Source organism: Rhinopithecus bieti, unplaced genomic scaffold, assembly GCF_001698545.2.
Source record: "Rhinopithecus bieti isolate Rb0 unplaced genomic scaffold, ASM169854v2 scaffold_2915, whole genome shotgun sequence".
Classification (NCBI taxonomy): Eukaryota; Metazoa; Chordata; class Mammalia; order Primates; family Cercopithecidae; genus Rhinopithecus; species Rhinopithecus bieti.
The window spans coordinates 693,957-707,113 of NW_016803881.1; the positions used below are offsets into that span (position 1 = coordinate 693,957).

The following is a 13,157-nucleotide window of genomic DNA, read 5'->3' on the forward strand; positions in this document are numbered from 1 at the left end:
TGTGTTTTTGTTTTTTTGAGACGGAGTTTTGCTCTTGTTGCCCAGGCTGGAGTGCGATGGCGCGATCTCGGCTCACCACAACCTCCGCCTCCCGGGTTCAAGCAATTTGCCTGCCTCAGCCTCCTAAGTAGTTGGGATTACAGGCATGCGTCACCACACCTGGCTAATTTTTTTTGTTTTTTTGTATTTTTAATAAAGACAGGGTTTCTCAATGTTGGTCAGGGTGATCTCGAACTCCCGACCTCAGATAATCCGCCCACCTCAGCCTCCCAAAGTGCTGGGATTACAGGCGGGAACCACCATGCCCGGCCTAGCCTTTACTTTTCAATTACTGTTAAATGTGTAGACAGAGATGGTTTCTTTTGAGACGGGAGTATTAAAGTGTCTAACACCAATCTTTTTTTGTTTCCTTCCTTACTTAACAAGTAAATCTACTTCCCACTAGGGTATACCTACACCTCAATAGAAACAACTTATGAGGTATATATTATGTTGTTTCAATTTATAATGGGATTGCCTGCTTTCGGGTCCTTAGCTCAGGACTGGAAGAAAGTGGAACCAGAGGATTAGATCAGGAAAAAGTGAGAATTTTGTTATCTAGGGTTTGTTTTGTTTTATGTAGAATCTTTTTATCTTTTGCGGCCTTAAGTATTTTAGTTCAAGGGATCAAACTTCAAGAGACTTTTAATTTAAGGCCGGGGGGTTGATAATCTGTTTTCATTGCTATCTTCTAGGATCTAGGATTTTACAGGAATTTTGGAGAATTTTACAAAATTTTTCCTAGATATAAGAATAATATGAAGGATGTAGATTGAATTTAATAAATGAATAAATTTGGGAACACTTGGCCTTAGTTAGAGCCTTGAGGCCTATAACAAAAATTGTGGAAATTATATTTGTTACATAATTAATTTTGTAATATGGGAAATGCTTGGACCCTATTTTCTCACAGGATAGGCGAATAAGGGTCAATTACAATGGGCTTTGTACCACAATCTCACTCTAGCTGTTACTAGTTTTTTCTTTGTTGTATTTTTCTTCGTTTTAGTGTTTTGAAGAGCTAAGAATTTTACATGTTGTTTTTATAACAATCCTGTGACTTGGGTATAATATTCCTCTACTTTTTCAGTTAATGGGATTAGTAAATGGATTAATAAATAGCCTCATCAAGATTATACAGTGGCAGAGCCAATAGTCAAATTCAGGTTTGATTGATTTTGAATTTCATATTTGTCTTTTTTACTATATCGGTAAGACTTCTTTTATGATGGTTCCTCTTGATTGACAGCTGTTAGTTGCTAGCAGAGAATCATATGGAAAAAAATATGCTTTTGAGTAAAAAACTCACATAGTCAGGTGGACGTTGGGGCAGGTAATGTTTCCTTACATATTACATAGATTAAATCCTAGAAGTCTATCTTACTCATTCACGACAAGGCTTGTAAGATTTGGCTGTTAATGTATAAATTATCTGACACTTTAAGGAACATTTTAAAAGGAAGCTCTTGAAAGTAAGTTCTTTGTTTTTGTTTGCTTGTTGGTTTATTTGTTTTTGAGATAGAGTCTTGCTCTGTCGCCCAGGCTGGAGTGCAGTGGCGTGAGCTTGGCTCACTGCAACCTCTGCCTTCTGGGTTCAAGCAATTCTCTTATTTGAGCCTACCGAGTAGCTGGGACTACAGGTGCCTGTTATCATGCACAGCTAATTTTTGTATTTTTAGTAGAAATGGGGTGTTACCATATTGGTCAGGCTGGTCTCGAACTCCTGACCTCAGGTGATCCACCCGCCTCAGTCTCCCAAAGTGCCGGGATTACAGGCATGAGCCACCGTGCCCGCCCAAAAGTAAGTTCTTAGAAGACAAAAACTACCTTTTTCGTTAATACTATTATTGCTAATTAATAGTAATGCTATTGGAAGAACCAAATGAAGTGACTAAGTAGTTATTATATGGAATTTTATTTCATTTAAGAATGTCAGAGCAGTATGTCAATTATAAACATTAAGCTATGCATAGTTTTTTAGAAAAGTACACTAGCCTTATGAATTATAATATTTTCAATTGTTTTCTCACTTATACCTGCATGTGTCTGATGATAATTTTTCCAAAGAAATAGATTATTTATGACTGTCTAGATAGTATATTTTAGTAAACTCTAAATGCCAAAATTAATTGATTCTCTGTCAGTTTTTCTCTTCTCCTAATTGATAATGGAATCTCCTGTAAAGAATATTTCTGGGTGGGTGCAGTGGCTCATGCCTGTAATCTCAGCACTTTGGGAGGCCGAGGCAGGCGGATGACCTGAGTTCAGGTGTTTTAGATCAGCCTGGTGAACATGATGAAACCCCATCTCTCCTAAAAATACAAAAATTAGCCAGGTGTGGTGGGGGGCACCTGTAATCCCAGCTACTTGGGAGGTTGAGGCAGAGAACCACTTGAACCCGGGAGGCAGAGGTTGCAGTGAATCAAGATCACACCACTGCACTCCAGCCTGGGCACCAGAGTGAGACCATGTCTCAAAAAACCAAAATATGTTTTTTTTTTACTAAACAGTTCATTTTAGAGTGTATGTAGAGTAAAATCAAGTAGGCTAGGTGATTTAATCAAGGAGTCACTTTACAAAACAGATGGACACTCAGAAGTGCTGCTCCCCATCTCTGGGGCTAACATCTTATTCCTGCCTTCAGATCTTAACCATCATCATACTATGTTTATCAAAATGCTCTCTGTGTACTGCATTAATTCTTCAGACTAGTTATTTTCTCCCTACCCCTTCCTCTTTCTTCTTCTTGCAGTATATTGGGCTTTCATATTCAAGGGCAATACATAGGATCTTCATTCTGTTGGCCATTGAGTAAAAAATATGTGTTTAAAATCTATTGTAATTAGGGATAAAGAAAAGATATGAAGACAAATGGGGATTTACTAGCTTGAAATATATGGAAAATACACTCATATATATGGTAGGGGAAGTTTAAAGAATTCATGGTTTTGTAAAATAGCATCGAAATTGTAAAATTTTAGGCAAATGAATAAAAGATTAAACGCAATTCTCTTTAACCTTTGTTTGGGTCAGAGACCCATTTGAGAATTTGATGGAAGTTATAGACTCCTTCCATAATAATGCATATCTACATACATATACAAACTTTTGCCTAAAGTTTTATGGAGTAGGGAAATTTACAGTCCTAAAACATGATAGACTTCGTTAACATAGAATACCTTCTGCTGTAACTAGCTAGAAATGTTGAATTTAAATATGAATAATTTAATACCTACGTGAACTCACCAGCAAGGAACTCACTATGTGCCAAAATAATCAACAAGTTGAAAACTAGTTATAATGTTCCTGGAGATGATTTTCAGATTCAGAAATAGTTACATTGGCTATAAACTTGGGTTTTAAGCTGGATGTGCTGTCGTGCGCCTGTAGTCCCAGCCACTTGGGAGGCTGAGGTGGAGTTCAAGGCCAGCCTTGGCAACAAATTGTGATCCTGTCTCTAAAACAAAAACAAAAACAGAAAAAAACATAAACTTGAGTTTTAATGTCTGGGAAGGGAATAGAGATGAGGTCTTGACCCTGCTCTGCTCCCCTGTTCAAGGTGGTGATAGGTACTGAAACTAAAACCTCTCTATAAAGCCAAGACCCTGGAAGGAATTTTTTTCTTTCTCTCTTTTTTTTTTGACAGAGTCTTGCTCTGCCTGCCAGACTGGAGTGCAGTGGTGTGATCTCAACTTACTGCAGCCTCTGCCTCCAGGGTTCAAGCAATTCTTGTTCCTCAGCCTCCCGAGTAGCTAGGATTACAAGTATATGCTACCGTGTCTGGCTAATTTTTGTATTTTTAGTAGAGACTGAGTTTTGCCATGTTAGTCAGGCTGGTCTTGAACTCCTGGCCATAAGTTATCTGCCCACCTTGGCCTCCTAGAGTGTTGGGAGTACAGGCATGAGCCACCACACCGGGCTGGAAGGACTTTTTAACCTTGAAAAAAGGAATAGAAAGTTTTTGTCATTGATCCAGGTAAAGCACAGAAGAATCTTGTTTTTACCCAGGGCTCTATGTGACTTTCATTAGAAATAAAATTCCCAAGGTGTTTCACACATTGGTTCAGAGTCTAAAATCATCCTATCCACTGGATGCACACATTTCTTTTTCTTTTGAGATGGAGTTTTGCTCTTTTTGCCCAGGCTGGAGTGTAATGCCATAATCTCGGCTCACTGCACTGCCTCCTGGGTTCAAGTGATTCTCCTGCCTCAGCCTCCCAAGTAGCTGGGATTACAGGTGCCCACCACCACGTCCAGCTAATTTTATATTTTTAGTAGAGATGGGGTTTCACCCGTCTCTACTGCAAGTCCAGTGAGACCTAATTAGCTAGACTTTTCAGAATAGAGTACCAGAGAAAAGAGCTACACACAGAGGGAACTCCAAATGACTGTGTAGGGTCCCTCTTGAATATTCAGTGAAGTACTAATTGGTGAATGCTTGTGAAGAAACAACCCAAGGCGGCGAAAGAACCACCTGAAAGGATTAGAGAAAACAGTATCTGACAATCATGCACTAACACAGTGCTGGGAATAGTCCCACCAACTAGACTGGAAAACTTTTATGGGGCACAGAACATTTGGTACTCAGAAGGGTCTTGCTTCAGATAGCCTTAGCCTAAATGTTGCTATGGTCACAACTAAAAATTTTTTTTTTTTTTTTTTTTTTTTTACGGGGTGGGTCTTACTATGTCACCCAGGCTGCAGTGCAGTGGCATGATCATAGCTCATTGCAGCCCTGAACTCCTGGGCCTAAGTGATCCTTCTTCCTAAGCCTCCTGAATAACTGGGACTACAAGTGTGTACCACCATGTCCAGCTAATATTTTCATTTTTTTTGTAGAGACAGGGCCTCACTTTGTTGCCCAGGCTGGTTTCAAGCTCCTGGCCTCCCAAAGTGCTGGAATTACAGGCATGAGCCATTGTGCTCTAATTTTTTTTTTTTTTTTTTGAGACGGATTCTCACTCAGTCACCCAGGATGGAGTGCGGTGGCACAATCTTGGCTCACTGCAACCTCAGCCTCCCAGGTTCGAGCAAGCAATTCTCTTGCCTCAGCCTCCGGAATACCTGGGACTACAGGCCGCACCACCACGCCCAGCTAATTTTTGTATTTTTAGTAGAGACGGGGTTTCACCATGTTGACCATGCTGGTCTCAAACTTCTGACCTCAGGTGATCCACCCACCTCGGCCTTCCGAGGTGCTGGGATTACAGGCATGAGCCACCATGCTTAGCTCAAAACTCTTAAAAGCAAGACCTAAAAGGACCAACTTGTTTCTAAGTTATTTAACTGCATCCAAGAGCAAAGCTTAAGAATAGAAATAGAATCAGATGATTAAAAAGGTAAGCGAGAATACAGTTCATTTTTGAGATGACAGCACAGGGAGCTCCATGGACCTAGTCTCTAGCAAACAAGCATAACTGGTGAAAACTATTTTTAAAAACCAACCATTCAAGTCTCTGGAAGTTACTGGGTGTGGTGGTGTACCTGTAGTCTCAGCTACTTGTCAGGCTGAGGCAGGAAGATTGCTTGAGCCCAGGAATTTGAGACTGCAGTGAGCTATGATCATGCCACTGCATTTCGGCATGGGTGACAGAGCAAAATCCCATCTCTTAAATTATATATATAAAATATATATATAAGTAATGATAATATTATATATATATATATATGAAGTCCAGAAGGCCACACACATATCCAGAACTAGACCCATGTTCAGAAAAGACCCCGAGCTTTTAACTCTGACTGATCTGTAGGCTCTGTGTAAGCAGGAAGTAAAGACTAAGGCAGAATTGAAAACAGCCTGGCTAAGTATGTAAGGAGTGCCCCAACTCAAAGCCAATCTTCAAAGACCAGGATAATATTTTTTGTTTTGTTTTTGTTTCTAGTTTTTTAAGGAAATCTCTATCAAATTTGTGACCGCTAAGCTAATTGAACAGAGATTTCAATGACCATACATAACAAAGAATACAGTCTTTACAAAAATACTCTAGAAAACCAAATAAACAACTACAACCCCAAACAAACAACAACAAACCTTGGATAAGGGAAATAATTTGATTTCTAGTGGCATCACATTATAATATTCAAAACATCCAGTTTTCAACAAAAAGTTACAAGATATACAAAGAAACAAGAAAGTAGGGCATTCACAAGTAAAAGATAGTAGTAGTAACTATCCCCAAGGAAGGTGAGACATTGGATTTACTAGACAGTTGAAATCAGCTGTTTTAAATATGCTCAAGGAACTAAAGGAAACCACGGACAAAGAAGTAAAGGAAACCGGGAGAACAATGTCTTACCAAATATATCATATCAATACGGAGATAGAAATAAAAAAAAGAACCAAATACAAATCCTCAAGCTAAAGATTGCAATAACTTCTTTTAAGACTTACCAGTCATACATTGAAATAGTGTTTCTAGTTTCCATTACTTATATTCTCCTGTTCCTTATGACAGACCTTTTAGGTTGACAGAACAGGCATTGCTATCCCTCTTTTATATAAGAAGGATACAAGGATCAGATAAAGTAAGATTTACTTAAGTTTACCAGGTTCTTATGTGGCATAGCTAGAACTAGAGCCTGGGTAGGATGGCATGGTAGTTAGGAGAACAAGTTCTGGAGTCAAATTGGCTGATTCTGTCTACTACTTAACTAATTCTATCATTTTGAGCAAGTTATTTAACCTTTTTAAAGCTCCATTTCCTCATCTGTACAGTGGAGATATTTATAGTATCTATCCCTTAGGGTCATTCTGAGTGTCGTTCAGTGTTATATTGAAATAACATATACACTCCTTGGCCAATGCCTAAAAAATAGTAAATGCTTACCTATTGGATAGTATTATTATTTGGACTCTTCTAAGTAATGTTTTTCTCCCTACACCATGATACTTTTATAGTTTTTTACTTTTACTCATGTAACCTTCTAGGATTGCCTTTGTCTTAATTGATCTTTTTGTTCTCTGAACATAACACTAACTCGTCTTTACCAAACCAAAATAGTCACTATAATGCTGGCATTATAAATTTTAGCACATGTCTAATATATGCCTAGATTTTATGTTTTTTTAAAAATTATCTACCAAACCTTACCATAGCATCTTGCCTACACTGAGTCCTGAAAAAGATAGTTATTGGGTGAATTATTTCTAGCTGAAGTGAAGGCTTTGTGGAAGGGAGAGATTTTTGTTTTATTGATACATAACATTTTACATATTTATGGGGTACATGTCATAAATATGTTTAAAATGTGTAATGATCAAGTCAGGGTATTTGGGTTATCTGTCACCTTCATTATTTATCATTTCTTTATATTGGGAACATTTTTAGTCCTCTCTTATAGCTACTTTGAAATACACAAGACATTATTGCTAACTACAGTCACCCTACAGTGCTACTGGGCATTAGAACTTATATCTTCTAATTGTATGTTTGTACCCATTAGTCAGCCTCTTTTCATCCTTGAATTATCTGTGGAATTCAATGGATGGAGAGACCTGCTATATGAGCAAAGTTGTGCTAGCCAGAAGCACAGTGTATTTGGCCGTGTGTGGTGGCTCACGCCCATAATCCCAACACTTTGGGAGGCCGAGGCAGATGGATCACCTGAGGTCAGGAGTTCGAGACCAGACTGGCCAACATCGTGAAACCCCATCTCTACTAAAATACAAAAATTAGCCAGGCATGGTGGTGGGCACCTGTAATCCCAGCTACTTGGGAGACTGGGACAGGAGAATTGCTTGAACCTGGGAGGCGGAGATTGCAGTGAGCCAACTTCATGCCACTGTACTCTAGCCTGGGTGACAGAGCGAGACTCTGTCTCAAAAAAAAAATAAATAAATAAAAAAGAAGCACAGTATATTCAGGACATGTGTATTAAATTTAAAATGCCTGAACTAAGCGTGGCAGTAGGCATGGAAACCTGAAAAATTTTAGAAACTTTACCTCATTTGTTATAATTAACATGAGCAAGGTACCTAGTACTTGAAGATTTGGGGGTAGGGCATAGTTTCAGAATTTGAGATAAAGTCTAGTCTGTCATACTTAGGTTTTTAAAAGTACGGAAACAAAGTTGGGGTGTGTGTGTGTGTGTGAAGGCAAGAAACGAAACACTTAACTTGCCATGGGTTTTGCTGATGAGTATGGTCATTATGTTTATGTTATCTGTCACTAGATGGTTGGACTCTACCTCTTCCTATAATTCCTATTCTATGCCTTTGAAAGAGAATAATACTTTAAAAAAATTGACAAATGGGTCTGAGTAGCAGAATTTTTGAGGTGTAATCTTTTTAAAAAATTATTTTTTTTAGATGAAGTCTCACTATATTACCCAGGCTGGCTTCAAACTCCTGAGCTGAAGTGATCCTCCGCCTCAGCCTCCTGAGTAGCTGGGACTACAGGCATGCACTGCTGTGCCCAGCAAATGGCAGAAATTTTGGATTTGCCTTTTTTTAGACGAAGTCTTGCTCTGTCGCCCAGGCTGGAGTGCAGTGGCACAATCTCCGCTCACTGCAACCTCTGCCTCCCGGGTTCACACCATTCTCCTGCCTCAGCCTCCCGAGTAGCTGGGACTACAGGCGCCCGCCACCATGCCCGGCTAATTTTTTATATTTTTAGTAGAGATGGGGTTTCACCATGTTAGCCAGGATGGTCTCGATCTCCTGACCCTGTGATCCGCCCGCCTCGGCCTCCCAGAGTGCTGGGATTACAGGCGTGAGGCACTGCACCCGGCCAAAAAACCGTAATTTGTAAAACTGCAAAATGTCTTTTTGATTCTTCACATTCCTGCTCTCCAAAAAATGTTTTGGAAAAGACCTTTAAGACCATAGTTTACTATCAGTTTTAAATCTTTCTAGTAGTAACAGTGTTTTAAATTTACTTTATTATTGAATGTCAGTGAAAAAATTTAAGTTGTCTTCTGTTTCAGTGCCTCAATATTCCGGATCTCTTGATTTCAATCTAGTAATACATTCCCTCCCCACCCCCTACCATGAGCTTCCTTTCAAATACCAGGAAAAACAACTATTGCACCATTGCATTGTTTACTAAGTGTCAATTCTGTTTGTTTTGTTTTGTTTTGTTTTGAGACGGAGTCTCCCTGTCACCAGGCTGGAGTGCAGTGGCGCAATCTCAGCTCACTGCAACCTCTGCCTCCTGGGTTCAAGCGATCCTCCTGCCTCAGCCTCCTGAGTAGCTGTGACTATAGGCACGCACCACCACGCCCAGCTAATTTTTTGTGTTTTTAGTAGAGATGGGGTTTCACTATGTTGGTCAGGATGGTCTCAATCTCTTGACCTCATGTTCCGCCCACCTCGGCCTCCCAAAGTGTTGGGATTACAGGCGTGAGCCTCCACGCCCAGCCACTAAGTGTCAATTCTTAGCATAGCTCAACACACATCTGCATTTCCAAAACCTTATGTGGTATAAGGGGTCATGAGAGAAAGAACAGAATAAGCAATTTTGTTATCATGGTTATCAAAAGGTAAGAAGCCTGAGGCTAATGATAGATAACAGTGCTGGTTTTTTGTGCATGGGGACTGGGCAGTGGGAAAAGCGCAGAGGAATACATGAAGTGGTTACAGAAAGGAACTTTCCAAGCCCCGAAGAGGATGCATTAACTTGCTCTGTTAGTCTGTATGCAAGGCAGTATGTGGGCAAGATCTAATTCCTTGTTTGTGTTTTTCTGCTGCAGTACATGCCCTTACAGTCGGCCTCCCTTTGGCTATGGAAATTTTCCGGGTTCAGTGCCAGAATGCCTTGGTTATTATGAAGACAGGTACCAAAAACATGAGGATATATTTTCAGCTTTAAATAGAGACTATTCTTTTAGAGACTACTCAAGTGAACGCACACACAGCGAAAATTCTCGGAGTTGTGAGAACATGAATGGAACTTCTTTCTATAACAATCATAGCCACAGTGGGGAAGAATACTTAAACCCTGTGCCTCAACTGGACATTGGAGTCTTGGAGAATGTCTTCACAGCCCCGACATCAACTCCTTCCAGCATCCAGCAAGTCAATGTCACTGACAGTGATGAGGAGGAAGAAGAAAAAGTGCTTAGGGATTTATAATTTTAAAACAAATGTGCACAGAAAATAAACATTTCTTAAAATACATTCTGGGTCAGTTGGTATGAGAAAAAAAAAAGCCTAGAATTCTTTGTTGAAAGTTTTTTCAGTCATGATTTGAGGAGTTAAAACCAAATACAATTTATGTCTTCATAAACTTTTCATTAGTGAAACTAGAGTCTGGATGTTTCATTGTAGGAATATTTAGGTTATTAAGTAGTTTATTTTTAATGGCTGAAATTTGCATCAATATATATTATTACTTTATCCTGGAACATGCAAAATACTGAAGCTTCACAATTGTATGTGAGGGGAAAAGGGGTATAAATCTAGCATAGTGTGATTTTTATTTTATCTCAGGATATATTTTTTTAAATGATTTTTTGTTTGCTGTTTATGTAATACTTATGGATGCTGTCAATTTTTGATGTAACATTTTGAAAGTATTTTGACAACTCTTAGTGAACTTGGACTCGGTTGCTAAATTTAACTTACACTAATAACAGATTATAATTTCCAAATGTGTTTTAATGGCAGCTGGGTGATTCCTTCAGCTAAATTTAGTCATTTCTGTTTCTAAATATTTTATCATTTTAAAGTATTTTTTTCCATTTGGCATACATTGTTCTTTGTTGTAATTAAATAAACATAGATAAAATTGTTCTTCTTGAATGTTTTCTGTTTGGGGGATAGAAATAAGCAAACAGAATATTATTCATAGAAGATTATTTTCTATACCATATACAGATATTCATTTTTACCTAATAGTCTCCAGAATTGCATAGATTCTATTAGCTCACATGAGACTTAAACATGTACCAACAAAGATGTGCACACATTCTGATACCATTTCCAAACTCTTTACACATATGTACACGTGACTTAAGCACGTCCCAGAATGGAAGAGCTCTTCCAGATTTGGCTCAAGCAGCTGTCTTGAAAACTGTGAAGTTTATTTAAGAGCATGTGGAATTTATTTAATTCACGATCAACAAAAAAAACCCTACCTGTGACATAACCTCCTGGTAAGTACCCAGTTAGGGATTGAGAAGGCCTTTTTAGAACAGTATCAGGACTGCCAGAGTTGAGATCATGGTAAAAGATCTCTAAGGTACAAAGTGAATTGATGATGGGCAATGGAAATAGTCACCAACCAATACACTTTTCCTTCAATTAATATAATTTATGCAAATTGAGATCCTGCTACTTAAAACAGTGTGGAAATTGTGTGTGGAAATCTCTTCTAAGCTTCCACGTTCTTCCTTTACTAAACCTGTATTTGTTTCTTAAACAAAATTTCTTAATGTAATACACTTCATCAGACTTACGTTTATTGTACATGACATTTCCTTTCCCAATACAAATTTTGTTTTCATGGTTTTCTTTTTTTTTGAGACAGAGTCTCGCTGTGTCACCCAGGCTGGAGTGCAGTGGCCGGATCTCAGCTCACTGCAAGCTCTGCCTCCCGGGTTCACGCCATTCTCCTGCCTCAGCCTCCTGAGTAGCTGGGACTACAGGCGCCCGCCACCGCGCCCGGCTAATTTTTTGTATTTTAGTAGAGACGGGGTTTCACTGTGGTCTCGATCTCCTGACCTTGTGATCCGCCCGCCTCGGCCTCCCAAAGTGCTGGGATTACAAGCGTGAGCCACCGCGCCTGGCCTGTTTTCATGGTTTTCTATTCTTTATTACTATGCTCAATGCCATTTTGATGTCGTTAAAGAGCAAAACTAGAATTTCTTGGTGATAGAAAGCAAACATTAGGTCACCTCACATCTGAACTAAAGTAACATTTGATTGTCTACACATTTGATATCTATACCATTAAGGAGAAATGTATGCAACAATTTGACCCATTTTACCTCATCTCATTTAATAGCACCTTTGTGACTAACTGGATTTTTACCATAGACCTTATTACAGACAAATTGGTTGGTGGAATCACTGTATAAAGCAGTGAATGAGATAAAGCATAGGCCAGTATATCCTAACTGCCTGTCTGTAGGGTAGCCCTGCCCCTCTCCAATTCTTTCCTTAAACTCTTCTTTTAATGGCTAACGCTGGGCAATTCTTTTATTCTTCCTCCTCTTCCTCAGTGCTGGGATCAGAAGCCAGGAGCTTAGATTGTTTAGATCCACAGTACGATTTGGGCTGGGAAATATGAGTATTTCATTTAGAAAGTACCTAATTGCAGATAAGCATTCTCAACTACAAATGCCCATATCTGATCATTTACATCTTTTCAAACCACCGACTAGAGATCTACAGACCAAACAAAGCCCTGCCCCACTGGCAGTAATTCATCTGCCTTTCTAAGTCATCAAGTGAAATTCTCCAAGTTCAAAGCCAGAAGTACTTTCTAATAGGTCTCGTTGCCTTGTTTGTTAAGTAATGACATTTGTTATAAGAGTAGTCTCAAAATATGTTGAAATCTCAATATGTTTAGAATGTCACTCAGCTGTTCTATGCTTTGGGCAAAACTGCTCTGGCTATTTGCAAATGAAAACTAGTTTCACTGCAAATTGACTGAAAATAGAGTTATTCTGAACTTTCAAGGAGCTGAGTTACCAAATTTCGGAGGAAAAGAGCAGTGTTTCTCCACATTTGTCAGTGAGATCCAAGCCTTTTAGATATTCTGACAAAATTTGGTCAAATAAGTTTGGAAAAAACATGTCACACCCCACCTTAAAGAGTGTCAGTGTCCATTATTATTGTTATGTCTCAAAAGTCTTACAACAGTAAAGAAACATGTGGTAGGCCGGGGCGCGGTGGCTCAAGCCTGTAATCCAGCACTTGGGATGGCCGAGACGGCGCGGATCACGAGGGTCAGGAGCTCGGAACCCATCCTGGCTAACACGGTGAAACCTGTGGCGAAGTCTCGGCGGTGGTTTGAGTGAAACCCTTGTCTCTACTAAAAAAATACAAAAAAATTGAAAAATTACGCCCGGCGCGACCCGAATGGCGGGCGCCCTGTCTAGTCCCAGCCTACTCGTATGGGAGCTGAGGCAGCGGAGGTAATGCGTATAAACGCTGGGAGCGGCGGAGTTGC

General features: G+C 39.4%; 1 protein-coding gene across 1 annotated transcript in view; it reads left to right on the forward strand.

The window, feature by feature from the left end:
- SOX30 (SRY-box transcription factor 30) overlaps nucleotides 1-10,157 on the forward strand; it is a 25,547-nt gene extending 15,390 nt beyond the window's left edge. Inside the window, 1 exon segment of the mRNA XM_017856728.1 lies at nucleotides 9,733-10,157. Coding sequence (XP_017712217.1) covers nucleotides 9,733-10,114 — 382 coding nt within the window. The 3' untranslated portion in view covers nucleotides 10,115-10,157.
- Nucleotides 10,158-13,157: the final 3,000 nt, after the last annotated feature.